The 20010-nt window shown below is 43.4% G+C and overlaps 1 protein-coding gene across 4 annotated transcripts in view; it reads right to left on the bottom strand.

Moving 5' to 3' along the window:
- mast3b (microtubule associated serine/threonine kinase 3b) overlaps positions 1–20010 on the bottom strand; it is a 301525-nt gene that overhangs the window by 66368 nt on the left and 215147 nt on the right. For 3 of the 4 annotated variants that reach the window (XM_072594515.1, XM_072594514.1, XM_072594518.1), the window contains 6 exons: positions 16482–16614; positions 15911–16076; positions 12011–12112; positions 11078–11200; positions 10236–10348; positions 4950–5074 (listed from right to left, as the gene is read on the bottom strand). In XM_072594515.1, coding sequence (XP_072450616.1) covers positions 4950–5074; positions 10236–10348; positions 11078–11200; positions 12011–12112; positions 15911–16076; positions 16482–16614 — 762 coding nt within the window. The remainder of the gene's footprint in view (positions 1–4949; positions 5075–10235; positions 10349–11077; positions 11201–12010; positions 12113–15910; positions 16077–16481; positions 16615–20010) is intronic. The other variant, XM_072594517.1, reaches the window with a different exon arrangement.

Below are 20010 nucleotides of genomic sequence, written 5' to 3'. Positions count from 1 at the left end.
GGAACAACTACCTCATAGAGCTGCTAGGCAGACTATGTGCCCCCCCAGAGGGTGATTGCAGGAGGTTCCAGGATAAACAGAAACCTCAAACTCTGTCATAGAATCATAAAATCCCTACAATGTGGAAACAGGCCATTTGGCACAACAAGTTACGCTGTATGGGTGGCACAGTGGCACAGTGGTTAGCACTGCTGCCTCACAACACCAGGGACATGGGTTCAATTCCCACCTCGGGCAACTGTCTGTGTGGAGTTTGCACATTCTCCCCGTGTCTGTGTGGGTTTCCTCCGGGTGCTCTGGTTTCCTCCCACAGGCCAAAGGTTAGGTGATTTGGCCATGATAAATTGCCCCTAGTGTTAGGTGAAGGGGTTAATGTAGGGGAATTGGTCTGGGTGGGTTGCTCTTTGGAGGGTCGATGTGGACTTGTTGGGCCAAAGGGCCTGTATCCACACTGTAAGTAATCTAATCTAATCTAAGTCCACACCAACCCTCCGAAGAGTAATCCACCCAGACCCATTCCCGTACCCTATTATTCTACATTTATCTCAAATTAATGCACTTAACCTACACATCCCTGAACACTATGGACAAATTAGTATGGTCAATTCACCTAACCTGCACATCTTTGGATTGTGGGAGGAAACCAGAGCACCTGGAGGAAACCCATGTAGACATGAGGAGAATGTGCAAACTCCACACAGACAGTTGCCTGAGGCTGGAATCGAACCCGTGTCCCTGACCCTGTGAGGCAACAGTGCTAACCACTGAGCCATTGTGCTGCCCCATCTGTCATCACCGAGGCTATGTCTAATGGAGATCTCGATCTTCTCTTTGTCTGATGTGATGGACAAGGCCAGAGGCCCTCAAAGCATTTAAAGAAAGTAGCCCAGACCTTAAATTTTCTAGTTGTTTTGAGCAGGTGTATAATGGATATTTCTGGAGTGATGCAGCTGGCCCAAACACTTGGTTTCAAACAAAACAGAATTTATTTATACATGAACAAAAGAAAACCAAATTTAAAATAACATGATTATTTGAAAACCCAATTGACTCTTTTGCAGCTGAATGATGCTGTTCCAAATACCCCTGTACTTGTAACATCCCATAGACACCCCCTTAGCTAAAAAGCTAAAATCAAACTCAGGTTCTTACAAGAAAGATGTCAGAGAAAGAGAGAGACCGAGACAGAGAGACAGAGACAGAGAGAGAGGATCAGCACGGGACTGTTTCTTTGACCAGTATCCTCAAAAAACTGACTGCTGAAACCAAAACTGACTAGAGAAAAGCTGGGCTGACAGAACTGGCCACTCCTCTTCCATTGTACAAGTTTTTTTAAACTTAAAAGTTTCTTTAAGTAGATAAACCCAGACATTTTGGAACATGTGTCTTTATGATCCCTATGAAACAAAAACAAGGACAACATAACCTTCTTAAAGAAGCAGCATTGTCATGCTATACAATGCCAATGGTTGACATCTCCTTGTGTCGGGAGAGTTTAAACTAGTTTGGCTGGGGGGTGGGAACCAGAGCCACATATCTGTGAGGGGGTAGTTAGATACGGGGAAATGACAGGATGTAGTGAATCTATCGGGAAGGTTATTCATGTGATGGAGAAAAGGGATCAGTTAAAGTGTGGCTGCTTTAATGCAAGGAGTGTCAGAAATAAGAGTGATGAACTTAGAGCATGGATCAGTACTTGGGGCTACGATGTTGTGGCCATAATGGAGACATGCGTTTCACAGGGGCAGAAATGGTTGCTAGATGTTCCAGGGTTTAGAACATTTAAAAAGAACAGGGAGGAGTAAAAACGAGGGGGTGTAGCATTGCTAATCAGAGAGTGCATCACAGCAACAGAAACTAAGGTTGTTGAGGAAGGTTTGTCTACTGAGTCAGTATGAGTGGAAGTTAGGAACAGCAAGGGAACAGCCCCCTCATTGGGGGTTTGCTACAGACCCCCTAATAGCAGTAGGGAGATGGGAGATTGAAGATCTCATAGGCCGGCAGATTTTGGAAAAATGCAGATGTAGCAGGGTGGTTGTTATGGGTGACTTCAACTTTCCCAATATTGACTGGAACCTCCTGAGTGCAGATGGTTTGGATGGAGCCGTTTCTGTCAGGTGTGTTCAGGAGGGTTTCCTTATTCAGTATGTAGACAGGCCAACGAGGGGAGAGGTCATTTTGGATTTGGTGCTCGGCAATGAGCCAGGACAGGTGTCAGATCTCGCGACGGGAGAACACTTTGGTGACAGTGATCACAACTGCCTCACATTTACCATAGCCTTGGAGAGGGAAAGGAGCAGTTACCGAGGGAAGATATTTAATTGGGGAAAAGGAAATTATGACGCTATCAGACAGGAGTTGGGTCGTACAGACTGGGAGCAATTGTTCCACAGAAAGGGCACAGCAGACATGTGGAGACTATTTAAGGAGCAGTTTTTGCGAGTGATGCACTAATTTGTTCCTCTGAGACAGGTAAGAAGGGGTAAGATTAAGGAATCTTGGATGATGGGAACAGAGGAGCTTCTCGTCAAAAGGAAGAAGACACCTCACGTAAGGTGGAGGAAGCAAGCATCTAGCACAGCTTTGGAGGATTATAGGCTTGCTAGAAAGGAGCTCAGAAATGGACTGAGGAGAGCCAGGAGGGGGCATGAAAAAGGCTTGGCAAGAAGGATTAGGGAGAACCCAAAGGCATTTTACTGATACATGAGAAATAAGAGAATGATCAGGGAGAAGGTAGGGGCGGTCAGGGATAGCGTAAGAACTTGTGTGTGGAGTCTGAGCAGATAGGGTAAGCCCTAAATGTGTTTTTTCCTTAGGTTTTTACTAAGGAAAGGGACCTTGTTGTGAATGAGAACTTTGAGGAGCTGGGAAACAGGGTTGACCAGATCAAGATTGATGAAGTTGATGTGCTGGAACTTTTGGCCAACATTAAGATTAGTAAGTCCCCAGGGCCAGACCAGATTTATCCTAGGTTGCTCCAGTCAGCAAGAAAGCTAACCCTCTGGCGAAGATCTTTACTTCCTCACTCTCCACGGGAGTCGTACCGGAGGATTGGAGAGAGGCGAATGTTGTTCCTCTTTTCAAGAAGGGCAATAGGGAAATCCCTGGCAATCACAGACCAGTCAGTCTCACGCCCGTGGTCAGCAAAGTTTTGGAAAGAATTCTGAGAAATAGGATTTATGACTATTTGGAAAAGCATAGCGAGATTAAAAGCAGACAGCATGGCTTTGTGAGGGGCAGGTCATGCCTCACAAATCTTATTGAGTTCTTCAAGGAGGTGAGTAGACAGGTCGACAAAGGTCGAGCAGTTGATGTGGAGTAAATGGACTTCAGCAAGGCATTTGATAAGGTTCTCCTTGGTTGGCTCATTCATAAAGTCAGGAAGTATGGGATACAGGGAGATTTGGCTATCTGGATTCAGAATTAGTTGGCTGACAGAAGGCAGAGAGTGGTTGTAGATGGAAATTATTCTGTCTGGAGGTCAGTGGTGAGTGGGGTCCTGCAGTGCTCTGTTCTTGGGCCTCTGCTCTTTTAGTTTTTATAAATGACTTGGATGAGGAGGTGGAGGGGTGGGTTAGTAAATTTGCAGATGACACAAAGGTTGGAGGTGCCGTCATTAGTATAGAGGGCTGCTGCAGGCGGCAGCGTGACATAGACAGGATGCAGAGCTGGGCTGAGAAATGGCAGATGGAGTTAAACCTGCCAAGTGATGCATTTGGAAGGTCAAATGCAAAGTGATGCATTTTGGAAGATCAAACTCAAATGCTGAATATAGGATTAAAGACAGGATTCTTGGCAGTGTGGAGGAACAGAGGGATTTGGGTGTGCAAGTACATAAATCCCTCAAAGTTGCCACCCAAGTGGATAGGGTTGTTAAGAAAGCAAATGGTGTTTTGGCTTTTATTAACGGGGGGTCGAGTTTAAGAGCCGCGAGATTTTGTTGCAGCTCTACAAGACCATGGTGAGACCACACTTGGAATATTGTGTCCAGTTCTGGTCGCCCTACTATAGGAAAGATACAGAGGCTTTGGAAAGGGTGCAAAGAATGTTTACCAGGATGCTGTCTGGACTGGAGGGCTTGCCTTATGAAGAAAGGTTGAATAAGCTCAGACTTTTCTCTCTTGAGAGGAGGAGGAAGAGAGGTGACCTGATCGAGGTGTACAAGGTAATGAGAGGCATGGATAGAGTCAATAGCCAGAGCTTTTCCCCAGGTCAGGATTGACTGGCACAAGATGTCATAGTTTGAAGATATTAGGGGATAGGTATAGAGGAGACGTCAGAGGTAGGTTCTTTATGCAGAGAGTTGTGAATGCATGGAATGCATTGCCTGTGGTGATGGTGGAAGCAGAGTCATTGGGGACATTTAAGTGACTGCTGGATATGCACATGGAGAGTAGTGAGTTGAGCATAGGTTAGGTTATTTTAGTTTAGATTAGGAATAATCCTCGGCATAACATCGTGGGCCAAATGGCCTGTTCTGTGTTGTACTTTTCTGTGTTCTATGTTCTATGTATAATGGAGTTTCCTGCCACTAATAAACATTCATAAGAAACAGAACTAATAGTGGACAAATTACTCTGAAACCTGCTTTGACAATCAATAGCATTTTCCTAATCTGTCACAGGAATGACACTCAGTACATGCTGCAGCGTTTGTGGACAGTGAAGCTTCCTGCCTCCACCTCAATGTACAGGTTCATGCTGTGTGTGCACCATTTTCATTCAGACCCTTTGACCCTGAGTCAGAGGCAGTTTTCTTCCCTTGCTCGCTCCCAGTAGCTGACTGTTGGGTGTTTGAGTGGGCAGTATGATGCTAATCCCTGCTGACTGGAGTTGAGGCTGTGCTTACAAGGTGTCATCATCTAAACCACAGTCAGTTTGGGTATTTGAGCAGAACACAGCACAAGACTGAACCAAAGGACTCAGGACTGTCAGCGGCTTCTTACTTACCCGGGGCTTGTGTTTAGTGAGTGCTTTGGACTGTGTTGCTCTCCTCGTTCCTCACTCTGGCTGCACTCTGCTGATGAGCTGCTTAGGCTGGAGAGAGCTGCCAGATGCTCAGAGCTATTGTAAACCTGGAACATGAATGAGGAATAAAAACACAACTTATGAAAATTAAACGACCGGAACTGGAATTAAGTCATAAGATTTGTGCTGCCACAGAATTTATAAATATGAAATTTGGTAGCAATTAAAGTCTTATAGCAGCAATAGAATGATCCATACTTTCTCCATTGGTTGGGTTAGGATATGGCCAATAATGGGAGGAAAACCTGGGTTGGCAAATAATATTAACACCCACTAGAACCCCGAAATGAACATCTCATGTCATTAAAGACGTTATTGCTTCAGTGCTGGCTCACCAATAGTGCCTCACTCCCTGCCTCAGCACTGACCCTACAACACTGCAGCATTTCATCAGAACAAAAGAGAAATAGAAGCAGGAGGAGGATAAACTTCTCTGCCCTCAATTGGATCACGATTCATTTTTTAAATTTATTCATGACACCCAAATCTTGCTGGCTGGGCAGCATTTATTGCCTGTCCCTATCACTCTTGGGAAGGGTACCATGTCAACACTGCCTGATTCTATATTTTCTAACTGTCTTGCTACTGAAATAACTCCACAGAGGCTAGTATCTTGTTGCCATGTGACCCTTTATTTACTCATGCAGAGTCCTTGACTCTGGTGTTCCCTAATTAGAGTCAGCTCTCATAGTGCCAGAATATCTGAGACTCCTGTTTTTTTTACCTGTCAGCCAGGATTCCTAATTGTAAGTTAACAGTGCCAATCAGGGAACTCATATTCTATAAGGCCCAGCTAGCTGACTTCATTACAGTCAGTACAGCTATCACCTCTTTAACAATAGATTCCACTATTATCTCAAGGAAAGGTGTTAGGCTAACTAGTTTATAATTTATTGGTTACTGTCTCTTTGTCTTGAACGGACGTGTGGGAATTTTGAAAAATTATAACCAATCCATTCACTCCATCTGTAGCTGCTTCCTTTAAGACCCTGGATTCAGGCCATCTTGCTCAAGGAACCTTTTCTTATTCATTTGTGGAACTTGGCCTCACTGACTGGACCACCATTTAATCCCTAGTTTCCCTTCACAAAATGATGGTGAACTGCCTCTTGAATTGCTGCAGTCCATGTGTCATAGGTAGACCCTCAATGCTGTTAGGGAGGGAGTTCCAGGATTTTGACCCAGCAACACTGAAGAAACAGGAATATAGTTCCATATATATGGTGAGTGGCTCAGAAGGGAACATGCAGTAGGTGGTGTTCCCCTGTATCAGCTGCCCTTGTCCTTCTAGATAAAAGTGATTGTGGGTTTGGAAAGGACTGTGTCAGGTCTTTAGCACAGTTCTGGCATGCATCTTGAAACTTGTCATTTTATTTTCCCATTTCATTTTCTGTCAAGGCGGTGATCATTCTAAATTCTTACCCCTGCTTTAGCCCTTGAATTTTTAAAAATTCTTGAGGTTGTTTATGCCTGCTATTGTGAAGGTGGATACAAAATATATATTTAAATCCTTTACTGTCTCCTCATTTCCCATTATTAAAACCACAGGCACCTGCTCAGGAACCAATGCTCATTTTAGCAACTCTTTTTTTCTTTTTTTGGCACTCATAGAAGCTCTTATTTTATACCTCTTTATTTTTCTCTCATGCTCCAATTTTACCCTTTTGTTCCCATTTATCTTTGCTGGTTTGAAGGTCTTTCCCAACCTTCTAACAAGCACTAAGTTTTCCAACATCAAGAGTCTTTCCTTTCAATTTGATACCACAGTTAACATCCTTTCGTCAAAGTCAGCACATCTGTCTGGCAAAGTCTGTCATCCTCAATGGAAGCTTATCTTAATTGATCTTTAGAAATTACGTCCATAAATAGCTGTTACTGTTGTTCTACCATTTTATCTCATAATCTAATGCCCCCCTTTCCAACTCCCTCAGCCAACTCAGTCTTCATACCTCTAGTAATTTACTTTACTTAAGTTTAAAGCCTTTAAAAATCCACGTTTTTAGGCTCAAGCTGAATGCAAAATTCCATTATGTTTTGGTCACTCTTGCCTGGAGAATCCCTTACAATTAGGTCGTGAATTAATCATGTCGGACTAGACCTGGATCCAGTTTAGAACACAGAACATATAACATTACAGCGCAGTACAGGCTCTTCAGCCCTCCATTTTGCAACGACCTGTGAAACCAATCTGATGCCCATCTATCCTACACTATTCCATTTTCATCCATAAGTATATCCAATGACTATTTAAATGCCCTTAAAGTTGGTGCGTCTATTACTGTTGCAGGCAGACCATTCCACGCCCCTACTACTCTCTGTACTACCTCTGACATCTGTCCTATATCTATCACCCCTCAATTTAAAGTTATGCTCCCCCCGTGCGAGCCATCACCATCCAAGGGAAAAGGCTCTCACTGTCCACTCTATCTAACTCTCTGATTAAGTTATAATTTGATTCGAGAATATACTGTTCAAAGAATCTGACTAAGTCCACTATACAAATTCAAACTGGAGACAGCTATTGCCAATTTAATTTGTTCAACTGTAAAGAAGAGTAAGATGACACATGAAAATTGTGACATGCCCTCAGAGAGAATCGGACCCTTCAGGGAGCAAAGTGTACATGAATGTGTTGATCCATAGGAGATGAGCAAGGTCCACAATGAATATTTCTCCTCTGTGTTTATCGTGGAGAAAGACATGAAGACTTGAGGACTTGGGGAAGTTAGTGGTGATGTCTTGAGGACAGTCCATATCACAGTCGAGGTGGTGTTGGATGTATTAGCATATATGAAGGTGGATAAATCTTCAGGTCCTGACCAGAATATATCCAAGAGCTCTGTAAGAGGCTAGAGAAAGTGGCTGATATGCTTGCATCATCGTTAGCCACAGGTGAGAACCTGGATCACTGGAGGGTAGCAAATGTTGTGTCCTTATTCAAGAAGGGATGAAAAGAAAAACCTGAGAACTTTGGACCAGTAACCCTAACATCAGTGGTAGGTAGATTACTTGAGATAATTCTGAGAGATAAGATAGACATACATTTGGAAATACAGGGTTTGATTAGGAGTAGTTAACATGGCTTTGTGTGTAGGAGATCATTACTCACAAACTTGATAGAAATGTTTGACAAAGTGACCAGGAAGGTTGTTGAGGGCAGGGCAGTAGATGTAATCTACAGAGGATCCTCGATTATCCGAATGAGATGGGCAGGCACTATTTCGTTTGGGTAAGTGATTATTTGGTTAATTGATTTCCTCTGGGGCTCAGAGTTCTCTGAGATGTCTGCTCCCCGTTCAGGAGACTAGGCAGCAGCATACTGCGTGCTAGACCCCACCCACCATCCGCCTCCAACCCCATTCCACCCCCCTGCCTGCCCCAACCCTGTCCGCTCCCAACCCCATACCCACTGTCTGACCCCCGCCCCTTCCCCCAGAGCAGCTGGACTGGACACCAACAGTAAGACTGCTGCTGCCTTTGGGGGATGGATCTCCAAATAACGCATGTACACACATGCATGCAGCTTCATGCATGACTTTTTACTGCAACATTTTGACAGATTTCACCTTTGCCCTGTAAAGGACAATGTTGGAGAGATTATCTGGGGAAGGGGGGTTTAGGGTACACCCCTGTCTAGAACTCCAGGCAAAATGTAGGGAGAGAGAGGGAGGGGGGGGTGGGAGGTCAGTAATTTGGAGACGGTGCCTGGACTGTCCAGGACTGTTCTCGGCAGCAGTGAGCCGAGTTCGTTTTTAATCATTGTACCTGTAAACACAAGACGTGATCAGGGTTGAAACAGCACTTTGACATAATGTTTCTATCGGGACTTTGAGATCCCCTTCGGATAATCCGATATTCAGATAATTGATATTTGGATAATCGAGGTTCCTCTGTACATGGATTTCAGTAAGGCCCAGAGGGTGGTGGTTGTTAGGAAATGTTCATCCTGGTGTTCAGTTACTAGTGGTGTATTGGAAGGATCTGTTTTGGGACCACTGCTGTTTGTCATTTTTATAAATGACCTAGATGAGGGCATAGATGGACGGGTTAGTAAGTTTGCGAATGACACTAAGGTTGGTGGAGTTGTGGGTAGTGCTGAAGGATGTTACAAGTTACAGAGAGACATAGATAAACTGCAGAGCTGGGCTGAGAGGTGGCAAATGGAGTTTAATGCAGAAAAATGTGAGGTGATTCACTTTGGAAGGAGCAACAGGAATAAAGAGTTCTGGGCTAATGGTAAGATTCTTGGTAGTGTAGATGAGCAGAGAGATCTTGGTATCCATGCACATAGATCCCTGAAAGTTGCCATCCAGGTTGATAGGGTTGTTAAGAAGGCATACAGTGTTTTAGTTATTATTGGTAGAGGGAATGAGTTTCAGAGCCATGAGGTCATGTTGCAGCTTTCACAGGTCGGTGCAACATTGAGGGCCAAAGGATCTGTACTGTGCTGTACTGTTCTCTGTTCTATGCCTTTGATAAGGTTCCACATGGAATCCAGGGACAGCTGGTAAATTGGATATACAATTGGGTTGCTGATAGGAAGCAGAGGGTAATAGTGGAATGATGCTTGTCAGACTGGGGGCCTGTGACTAGTGGAGTGCCTCAGAAGTCAGTGCTGGGCCCATTGCTGTTTGTTATCTATATCAATGATTTGGATGAGAATGTACAACTCATGACTACTAAATTTGCAGATGACACTAAACTAGGCAGAATCATTGACAGTCAGGAAGGTTATCAGAAATTGCAGCAGGACCTTAATCAGCTGGAGAAGTGGGCTGAGAAATGACAAATGGAGTTAAATATAGATAAGTATGAGGTCTTGCACTTTGGAAAGTCAAGTCAAGGTAGGAGTTTCATGGTGAATTTTTTAAAAGTTATTCATGGGATGAGGACATCACTGGCTAGGCCAGCATTTATAGTCCATTCTTAATTGCCCAGAGGGCAGTTACGAGTCAACCGCATTGCTGTGGGTCTGGAGTCACATGTAGGCCAGACCAGGTAAGGACAGCAGTTTCCTTCCCTAAAGGACATTAATGACCCAGATGGATTTTTCCAACAATCGACAATGGATTCATGGTCATCATTAGACACTTAATTCCAGATTTTACTGAGTTCAAATTACACTACAATACTACTAGGCTATTATCTTCCCTCTCAGTATTGACCTCCTGACTCTCCAAAACCTGCCCTGTTTTGACTTTGTCCTACCTTACTGAATCGATGTGAACAGGATGAAAATTGTCTGATCTCCAGAGATGACTCTTCATCATTAGAGTCTTCATCCTCTTCTGATGCCAAATGTTGATATTTCTCTGAGCGTGCTGCATGGACACACACAATAAGTACAACACGCATTCCCCACTCAGCATAGGACCCACATAGAGATAATCACCAGATTTTGGAACATTGAATACATCAATGAACATAGTGACACTGGAAAGAATCACCAGCCACTGAGATATTCGAGAACTTTTTTTTCTCTTTATTTATCCTCATGATGAGGGCATCACTAGATAGGGCAACATTTATTGCCCATCTCTAATTGCCCAAGGGCAGTGAACAGTCAACCACATTGCTGTGAGTCTGCAGGCCCATGTAGGGCAGACGAGGCAAAGACAGCAGCTTCCTTCCCTAAATAATATTAGCGAACCAGGTAGGTTTTTCTTACTAATCAACAATGGATTCATGGTCATCGTTAGATTCTTAATTCTAGATAGTTATTGATTTCAAATTCGACCATCTGCCAAGAAAGGATTTGAATCCGGGGTCCCCAGAACATTATCAGGGCCTCTAGATTAACAGTCCAGCAAGAATACCACTAGGCCACTGCCTTCTCTAAATTGAGGATAATCACTAGACAAGTGGCCACTGAAAATCACCAGTGGATCCAGTGCCAATGGGAGTGAGCAGGACATTAGATCATTGATGATCATTACTTGATTCTGGGAATGACTGGCAGACCAGCACAATAGTGACATGCCACCCACAGAAATGAACTGTTCTCTTGGACTATATATCCGAGGATGTTAAGCTTCTCAATTTGAACTCACTGTCGAAGTAGCTGGTGTCATCTTCAGACTCCAGTTGAGGAATGAACTCTGCTTTCTGACGCAGTAATCCACTCCAGTCCAGGTCAGTGAAGAAATTGTGCTGTTTCACCTCTTGGGCCCCTCCTGTTAATGCATAACAGTCAGAAATCATTAAGCAGCACAAATGTAAATCCCACTTCTCATCCCATCCTCTCATCCCACATCAATCCCACTCCTTCCCCTTTTACCCATGCCCCTCAGTTTTGTCACTGCCAATCCTATCCCATCCCCCTCAACCACATCACCCCTTAAAATCTATCCTCCATTCAATGCTATCTCCCTTCTCAAACCATCCCCCCATTCCATCCACTACATTGATCCTATTCTCCCTCCCTCAATTCCAATCCCCAATTATAAAACTCATGAAAAGCTAATGGACCTGATGAAAAATAATCATAAAATAGTGACGTGACCTTTAATTCACGAGGAACAATATAGAAAGGATAGAGGTGATATGTAGAGTTTTGCTCACATCTCACCTGGTGAAACTCAGTACAGGTCCAGACACCCCACCCCCAGGAGAGGTTTTTTGGTCTTGGAGAGTCCAGTGAATGCCAGCCACTGTGGAAGTGTTTCTGCCTCCAAGCTCCTTGTGGTCATGTGAGGAGCAGGGAATGGAGTTACAATTTCTGCATACTCTACAAATACATATCATGGGGTATTCAGATAGAGCTGGAGGTAGCTCCATCACACCCAATCTCCAACGTGAAATTCACGTTTGGGCAAATCAACACTTACATCATGGATAAAGAGCAGGAAAAGGTCACTCAAGGATCACAGAGTGGGGTCAAGACACAGTTGAGAATCTGATTTTCTCATTAAAATCACTTGAAGCTTTTAGAATTTGACAAGCTATTTGAGTTGCTGTACAGACAGAATTATGGATACATTTACCAGTCCCCAGGCGATCTCGAGGATTCTGCCTCAGCAGCCTGCTGATGAGATCCTGGGCATCTGCAGGGAGAATTTCTTCTCCGTCTGGCCATATTATTTCATCTGCAAAATATCACCAATTGGATTTAATTTATTTTGTCCCAGAAAGGCCTGGTCCCCAGAGTCACTCACACACAATCCCCATTAATAACATGTTCAGAGCAAAGTGTCCTAACCCACTATGCGGTGCTCCTGTCTCAAAGATTACTTGATTACAGTGCTCAAATTTTAAAAGACAACATTCTTTTAAATTACGTTAAGTTGTCTTTTGCAAGATTTGTTGAAATAATAAAACACTGCTTCTAAACTCAACAAAATAAGATATCAGAGGAATCCTCTAATCAGACTTCCTGAAACGTCATCCATAATATCAGAAACTGTAAAAACAACAGATAACTAAGATAGAAGGGTAAGCAACTTTAATAAAATAGCAAATGATTGTAGGACAGATGCATCAAAATAATAACAAGAACATCGAACAGCTAAAGAAAACAGCAATGCTATTAGGTCAGTAAAATATTGACTGGAAAGTGAATAATAAACAATGTTGAATGAACATATAAGGAGGAAAATTTCTGAAATTTATTCAAGAGAACCTTGTAAACCAATATGTTTTCCAGTCCAAATGCGACAGGGATATTGCTAGATCTGGCTGATGGACAATGGGCTGAGCAGGTAGATCATCTATATTAATGATAAGGATGACTGTCTTGTAACCACTTTTACTGACAACGTGAAGACTGATAGGAAAATAAGTTGTGAGGAAAATACAGAGTCAAAGACATATGGACAGGTTAGTGAATAAACAAAGAACAAAGAAAATTTACAGCCCAAGCACAGGCCCTTCGGCCCTCCAAGCCTGAGCCGATCCAAACATACTGTCTAAACCGGTCACCCAATTCCTAAGCATCTGCTCCCCACCTACTCATGTATCTGTCCAGATGCATCTTAAATGAATCTACCGTGCCTGCCTGTACCACCTCTGCTGGCAACGCGTTCCAAATGCCCACCACTCTCTGTGTGAAGTACTTGCCGCGTGTATCCCCCTTAAATGTTTCACCTCTCACCTTGAAAGTGTGACCTCTCGTTATTGAATCCTTCACCCTGGGAAAAAGCTTATCTCCATCCACCCTGTCTATACCCTTCATGATTTTGTCAACCTCAATCAGTTCCCCCTCAATCTCCTTTTTTCTATTGAAAACAATCCTAACCTACTCAACCTCTCTTCATAGCAAGTATCTTCCATACCAGGCAACATCCTCATAAATCTTCTCTGCACCCTCTCCAAAGTGTCCACATCCTTTTGGTAATGTGGCGACCAGAACTGTACACCGTATTCTAAATGCAGTCGAACCAATGTCTTATACAATTTTAACATGACCTGCCAGCTCTTATACTCAATACCCCGTCCAATGAAGGCAAGCATACTGTATGCCTTCTTGACCACTCTATCCACCTGTGCAGCAACCTTTAAGGTACAATGGACCTGAAATCCCAGATCTCTCTGCTCATCAACTTTTCCCAAGGCTTTTCAGTTAATTGAGTAATTCGCTCTAGAATTAGACTTGCCTAAATGCATCACCTCACATTTGTCTGGATTGAACTCCATCTGCCACTTTTCCGTCCAACTCTCCAATCTATCAATATTGTCATAAATTCTTTGACAGTCCCTTATGCTTTCTGTTACTCCACCAATCTTTGTGTCATCTGCAAACTTGCTGATCATACCAACAGTGCCCTCTTCCAGATCATTTATGTATATCACAAACAACAGTGGCCCCAACACTGACCCCTGTGGAACAAATACTTATTGATGCAGTGCAATGTGGGGAAAATGTATAAGAAACAAAAATTGATATTGCTGGAGAAAGTCAGTAAGTCTGGCAGCATCTGTGGAAATAAAACAGAGTTAACATTTTGAGTCTGGTGACTCCAACAATAACCTTTGGTCTGGATCAGGATGAAGCTCTCTTACATGTCCTGGATAACATTCAAGTTAAGTGCATTTGAAAATCACTTCTGTTGATTGCAGTCCCTCAGGGACGGCCTGCTAAGCTACAGGCAGACCTGTTTCCCATGTGGTTCAGGGCAAACCAGATTTCCACTTGGTAGAGAAAATCTCAATCAGCAGGGTACAGGACATAAAAGGTTTAGCAGGATAAGCAGACAAATGGCTGGTGGAACTTAATGCAGAGAAGAGTGAGGTGAAGCCCTTTGACAGAAGAGCGAGGGAGAGATTATACAGATGTAAATAATGTGCAGGAACAGATAGACCTGGGTGATCACATGCATAGATCTTTGAAGCTAAAAAGAGAGCAAATAGTTAATTACAGAATCACAGGATTGATACAGTGCAGAAAGAGGCCATTCAACCTATTAAAGGTGCAAAGTGGATTTTCAGAAAGTTTCAAGACATGAAGGTTTTTAGATATAAAGTTAGATTGAAGGACCTTCATTTAAACTTCTTAGGGCAAAGCAGACATATGGGAGATTTGTTAGATGTGTATAAGATTAGAAAAGATCTCATTAAAAAGTGACAAAGAAAATGCATTTTTATTAGTAAATGGTGCAAGGGTTTTGGGTGGACATGGTGTTGGGTGGACATAGTGTTGGGGGTCATGGTGTTGGGTGGACATGGTATTGGGTGGACATGGTTTTGGGTGGACATGGTTTTGGGTGGACATGGTGTTAGGTGGACATGGTGTTGGGTGGACATGGTTTTGGGTGGACACGGTGTTAGGTGGACATGGTTTTGGGTGGACATGGTGTTAGGTGGACATGGTGTTGGGTGGACATGGTTTTGGGTGGACATGGTTTTGGGTGGACACGGTGTTGGGTGGACATGATTTTAAGGTTTTTGGCCAGGAGATACTGTTACAACATGGTGTAAACCTCTCTGCTAAATTAAACCCAACACACAGAGATGCTCACCTCACGCCGTAATCTGTTACATTTCAAGAGGCAATGAGCTATCCCAGATTTCATTACTTAAAGTAAAAATTAACAACTTTATTCTTTAAGTCCAACAGAGAATATTAAAACCAATAACTATTTACAATTCCTTTCTCTTAAACTTATCTTTTACCTCCCACTCTACAATTCTGGTCCAATAAAAAAAAACCCTGATTAAGATTTACAAATAAAAATCACATTTCAAAACCAGTCAGCTTTGCTGATTCTCCTTTGCAGCTTTTTCTCTGAAGATTTTTCTTGAGGTCAGCTTTATTGTTCTGCTGCAAAAACTTCTTATAGACAGATACTTTTCAGAGAGCTCTTCAGCTAGCTGTATATATTTTGTTGGTTTCCTTGGCAGTTCTCCCTCTAACTGTTCAAAATGTCTGGTTTTATACTCCAAAACATCATATCGTTTCATTGGTCTTGGTGTCATCAAAAACATTATATTTCAAATTTTGATTGGATTTTGGTATCTTGGAGCATACTTTAAGCTGATTGGCCAAATTTGAATTTGACATTGTTTCATAGCAACACAATTCCAGCTATCTGTTTCAACCAAGTGTTATTTTTTTACTTTGTTCAGGACTCTTTGTGCTTTCATTCAGTCCTTGTTAGCTTTTCAACTCTTTTAAAGGTATAATATACACCTTCATAACAATACAGAGAGGATGAGTTTACACAGTGAGTGGTCGGAACCTGGCACCTGCTGCTTTGAGACCCCCATGTCAGTTCCCATCCACCTCTGTCCAATAGCTCATCCTCAGTGTCCAGGGCATTTACTCTTTATCAGGAGACAGTTACAAGCTCTCACTCTAACTTAAGTCTGGGTGAAGCCTTTTCCGAGGAATGAAATCCTGGTGTCCATCATACTCTGGAATTTCCAACTCATTCTCAGAAAGAACTTACCATTAACTACTTGTCCAAAAAGCTCTTCTGGAGTCTCTCCAAAGAATGGAGCACAACCAACAAGGAATTCAAACAATATGACTCCCATGGCCCACCAGTCCACAGGTTTGCCATATCCCTGTCTGAGGATTACCTCTGGAGCAATGTATTCGGGTGTTCCACAAACCTGCCAAAAGCAGAGACACTTAGCAACAAACTGACTCACAATAATTCCATCACAAAATATTGAGTGGACCAAACATCCTGCCCTTTGACCCCATCACATGCTGACACCATGCCATTCAAACACACTGCCCTTTGGTCCAATCCTACTCACCTCCTGTCCTCCAAATGTCGCCTCTCACCAACCCACTGTCATCTGAAATTCCTTCATTCCAATTATCTGTGCCTACTGTTCTTCATTTCCAAATTCTCCCCAACATTTCAATTCTCACACAACCCAACCCCTACAAATACACACACAAATCTAACCCAACCCCCTTAACGCTGAGTTCTCTGACCTCAGATAACACAGGAGTCAAAAGGTCCCTCAGGCCCCCTCTCCTCCTACCCCAGGCACCCACCGTCTTACCTGTTTATCAATGAATTCCCTGGTGTCCTTCTCAACGTGGTCCTCATACAGGTTGGTCGTCATGTTCATGAGTCCAATCCTTGACAGACCAAAGTCAGTCAGCTTGATGTGGCCCAATGCGGTGATTAGCAGACTGCAAGCAAAGCAAATGGTCATCACTGGCTGATCACCCTGCCCCAGGACGCACACAGGCTCAGGATATTTAACTCTCAGCCTGTGTTGGGGCTGAACTGGGTTTGACGGCCAGGGTTGAAATGGGATTTTCAGGAAGAAATGGGACTACCTGACTTTGAGAAATTCAGTGAGAGCTGTTTGTACAAGTAGATCAGAGTGGGGGAGGGGAGTTGAGTAAGGGAGAGAGTAACAGTGAAACAAGGAGACCACGACGTGATCCTCACACTCAACAGTAACCCACTCACTGAACTGTAAGGATATGGATCATGGCAGCAACTGTCCAACTGGATGCCTTACCATGCCAAAATCCTTGACCTCTGGCTGACTGGGGCTTTCATGGAATCCTGAGAGGATGACCCCCATAGGATCTAAAGATGTTTAGGGTGTAGGTTTGCTCGCTGAGCTGGAGGTTTGATATCCAGACGTTTCATTACCTGGCTAGGTAACATCATCAGTGGCGACCTCCAAGTGAAGCGAAGCTGTTGTCTCCTGCTTTCTATTTATATCTCTCTCCTGGATGGGGTTCCTGGGGTTTGTGGTGATGTCATTTCCTGTTCGTTTTCTGAGGGGTTGATAGATGGCATCTAGATCTATGTGTTTGTTTATGGCGTCGTGGTTGGAGTGCCAGGCCTCTAGGAATTCTCTGGCATGTCTTTGCTTACCCTGTCCCAGGATAGATGTGTTGCCCCAGTCGAAATGGTGGTTTTTTTTCATCCGTGTGTAGGGCTACGAGGGAGAGAGGGTCGCGTCTTTTTGTGGCTAGCTGGTGTTCATGTATCCTGGTGGCTAACCTTCTTCCTGTTTGTCCTACGTAGTGTTTGTGGCAGTCCTCGCATGGAATTTTGCCGATGGCGTTGGTTTTGTCCATGGGATGTACTGGGTCTTTTAAGTTTGTTAGTTTTTGTTTGAGAGTGTTGGTGGGTTTGTGTGCTACTAGGATTTTGAGGGGTCTTAGTAGTCTGGCTGTCATTTCTGAAACTTCTTTGATGTATGGTAGGTGGTTAGGGTTTCTGGTTGTGTTTGGTCTGCTTGTCGTGGTTTGTTCTTGAGGAATCTGCGCACTGTGTTTTTTGAGTATCCATTCTTCCTGAATACGTTGTACAGGTGGTTCTCCTCTGTTTTTCGAAGTTTGTCTGTGCTGCAGTGTGAGGTGGCTCGTTGGAGTAGTGTTCTGATACAGCTTCGTTTGTGTGTGTTGGGATGGTTGTTGGTGTAAAGTATTTGGTCAGTGTTTGTCGGTTTTCTGTATACGCAGGTTTGTAGTTCTCCGTTGTCCTTTCTTTCGACTGTGACGTCCAGGAATGCGAGTTTGTTGTCGGTTTCTTCCTCCTTGGTGAACGTTATGCCTGTGAGGGTGTTGTTGATGATGTTAAATGTCTCTTCTATCTTGTTTCGTTTTGTGATGACAAAGGTGTCATCTATGTAGCGAACCCAGATTTTTAGTTTGATGGTTGGTAGGGCTGTTTGTTCTAGTCTTTGCATTACCGCTTCTGCTATGAATCCTGACAGCGGAGATCTCATGGGTGTGCCATTGGTTTGTTTGTAGATTATGTTGTTGAAGGTGAAGTGGGTGGTGAGACACAGGTCCACTAGCTTCATGATGTTTTCGTTGGTAATGTGATTGATGGTGGTTGGGGTGTGTGTGATGGTCTCTTCTAAAAGTGTGGCAAGTGTTTCCTTTGCCAGGTCAATGTTGGTGGAGGTGAACAGTGCTGTTACGTCGAATGAGATCATTGCTAGCAGCACACAAACCCACTAACACTCTCAAACAAAAACTAACAAACTTAAAAGACCCAGTACAACCCATGGATGAAACCAACGTCATCTACAAAATTCCATGCAAGGACTGCCACAAACACTATGAAGGACAAACAGGAAGAAAGTTAGCCACCAGGAAACACGAACACCAGCTAGCCACAAAAAGACACGACTCCCTCGTAGCCCTACACATGGATGAAAAAAAAAACACCATTTCGACAGGGACAACACATCTATCCTGGGACAGGATAAGCAAAGACATGCCAGAGAATTCCTAGAGGCCTGGCACTCCAACCACAACGCCATAAACAAGCACATAGATCTAGATGCCATCTATCAACCCCTCAGAAAACGAACAGGAAATGACATCACCACAAACCCCAGGAACCCCATCCAGGAGAAAGATATAAATAGAAAGCAGGAGACAACAGCTTCGCTTCACTTGGAGGTCGCCACTGATGATGTTACCTAACCAGGTAATGAAACGCCTGGATATCAAACCTACAGCTCAGCGAGCAAACCTACACCCTAAACCTCAACCTGAGCTACAAACCTTCACAAACCTTGCAAAAATCTAAAGATGTGGCTGTTTGCTTGAGAAACATGCAATATGTCTGCACAAAAGCTGCTCTCAAATGGAGCAAGCATGAGATTGACATATCACAGTGCTTACAGTAACATGTATACCCCCTTGCCTGGTCACTGCTGACAACCAGGTCAAATTGCCTGGCTTTATGTCAGCGTTAGATAACATAGCAATACAAAGTTAAAAATCACACAACACCAGGTTATAGTCCAACAGGTTTATTTGGAAGTACTAGCTTTCAGAGTGTTGCTCCTTCAGGTGATTGTGGAGGACACAATTGTAAGACACAGAATTTATAGCAAAAGTTTACAGTCTGATGTAACTGAAATTATACATTGAAAAATACCTTGATTGTTCGTTAAGTCTCTCATCTGTTAGTGCTAGTGCTTCTAATTAAACCTGTTGGACTATAACTTGGTGATGTGTGATTCTTAACTTTGTACACCCCAATCCAACACCGGCATTTCCAAATCAAGGCAATACAGCAATCTAATAGGACCACAAGCCATTTTCTCCACGACCTCTCCCCATTCACTGATATCATGGCTGATCTGATAAATGTCAACTTCACATTCCTGCCTCTTCCCCCAAACCTCAATTCTCTTACTGATTAAAAATCTGTCTCTCTATTAGTCTTGAATACACTTAACAACCTAGCCTCAACAGCCCTCTGCAGTAAATATTTACAAGGTTCACTACACTCTGAGGAAAAGAAATCCTTATCATTGTCTTATCTGAGATAATGCCCTCAGGTCCTTGATTCTCCCACGAGCAGAAACAACCTTTCCATAAGACAAGGAGTGGAATCAAGGCCAGCTGGCCCATCAAGTCCACTCCGCCATTCAATCATGGCCGATGGGCGTTTCAATTCCACATACCCGCACTCTCCCCCTAGCCCTTAATTCCTTACAAGATCAAGAATCTATCAATCTCTGCCTTGAAGACATTTAACGCCCGGCCTCCATGGCGTTCCGTGGCAATGAATTCCACAGGCCCACCACCCTCTGGCTG

Source organism: Chiloscyllium punctatum, chromosome 24, assembly GCF_047496795.1.
Source record: "Chiloscyllium punctatum isolate Juve2018m chromosome 24, sChiPun1.3, whole genome shotgun sequence".
NCBI lineage: Eukaryota > Metazoa > Chordata > Chondrichthyes > Orectolobiformes > Hemiscylliidae > Chiloscyllium > Chiloscyllium punctatum.
This window is presented reverse-complemented; position numbering and strand designations above follow the sequence as displayed.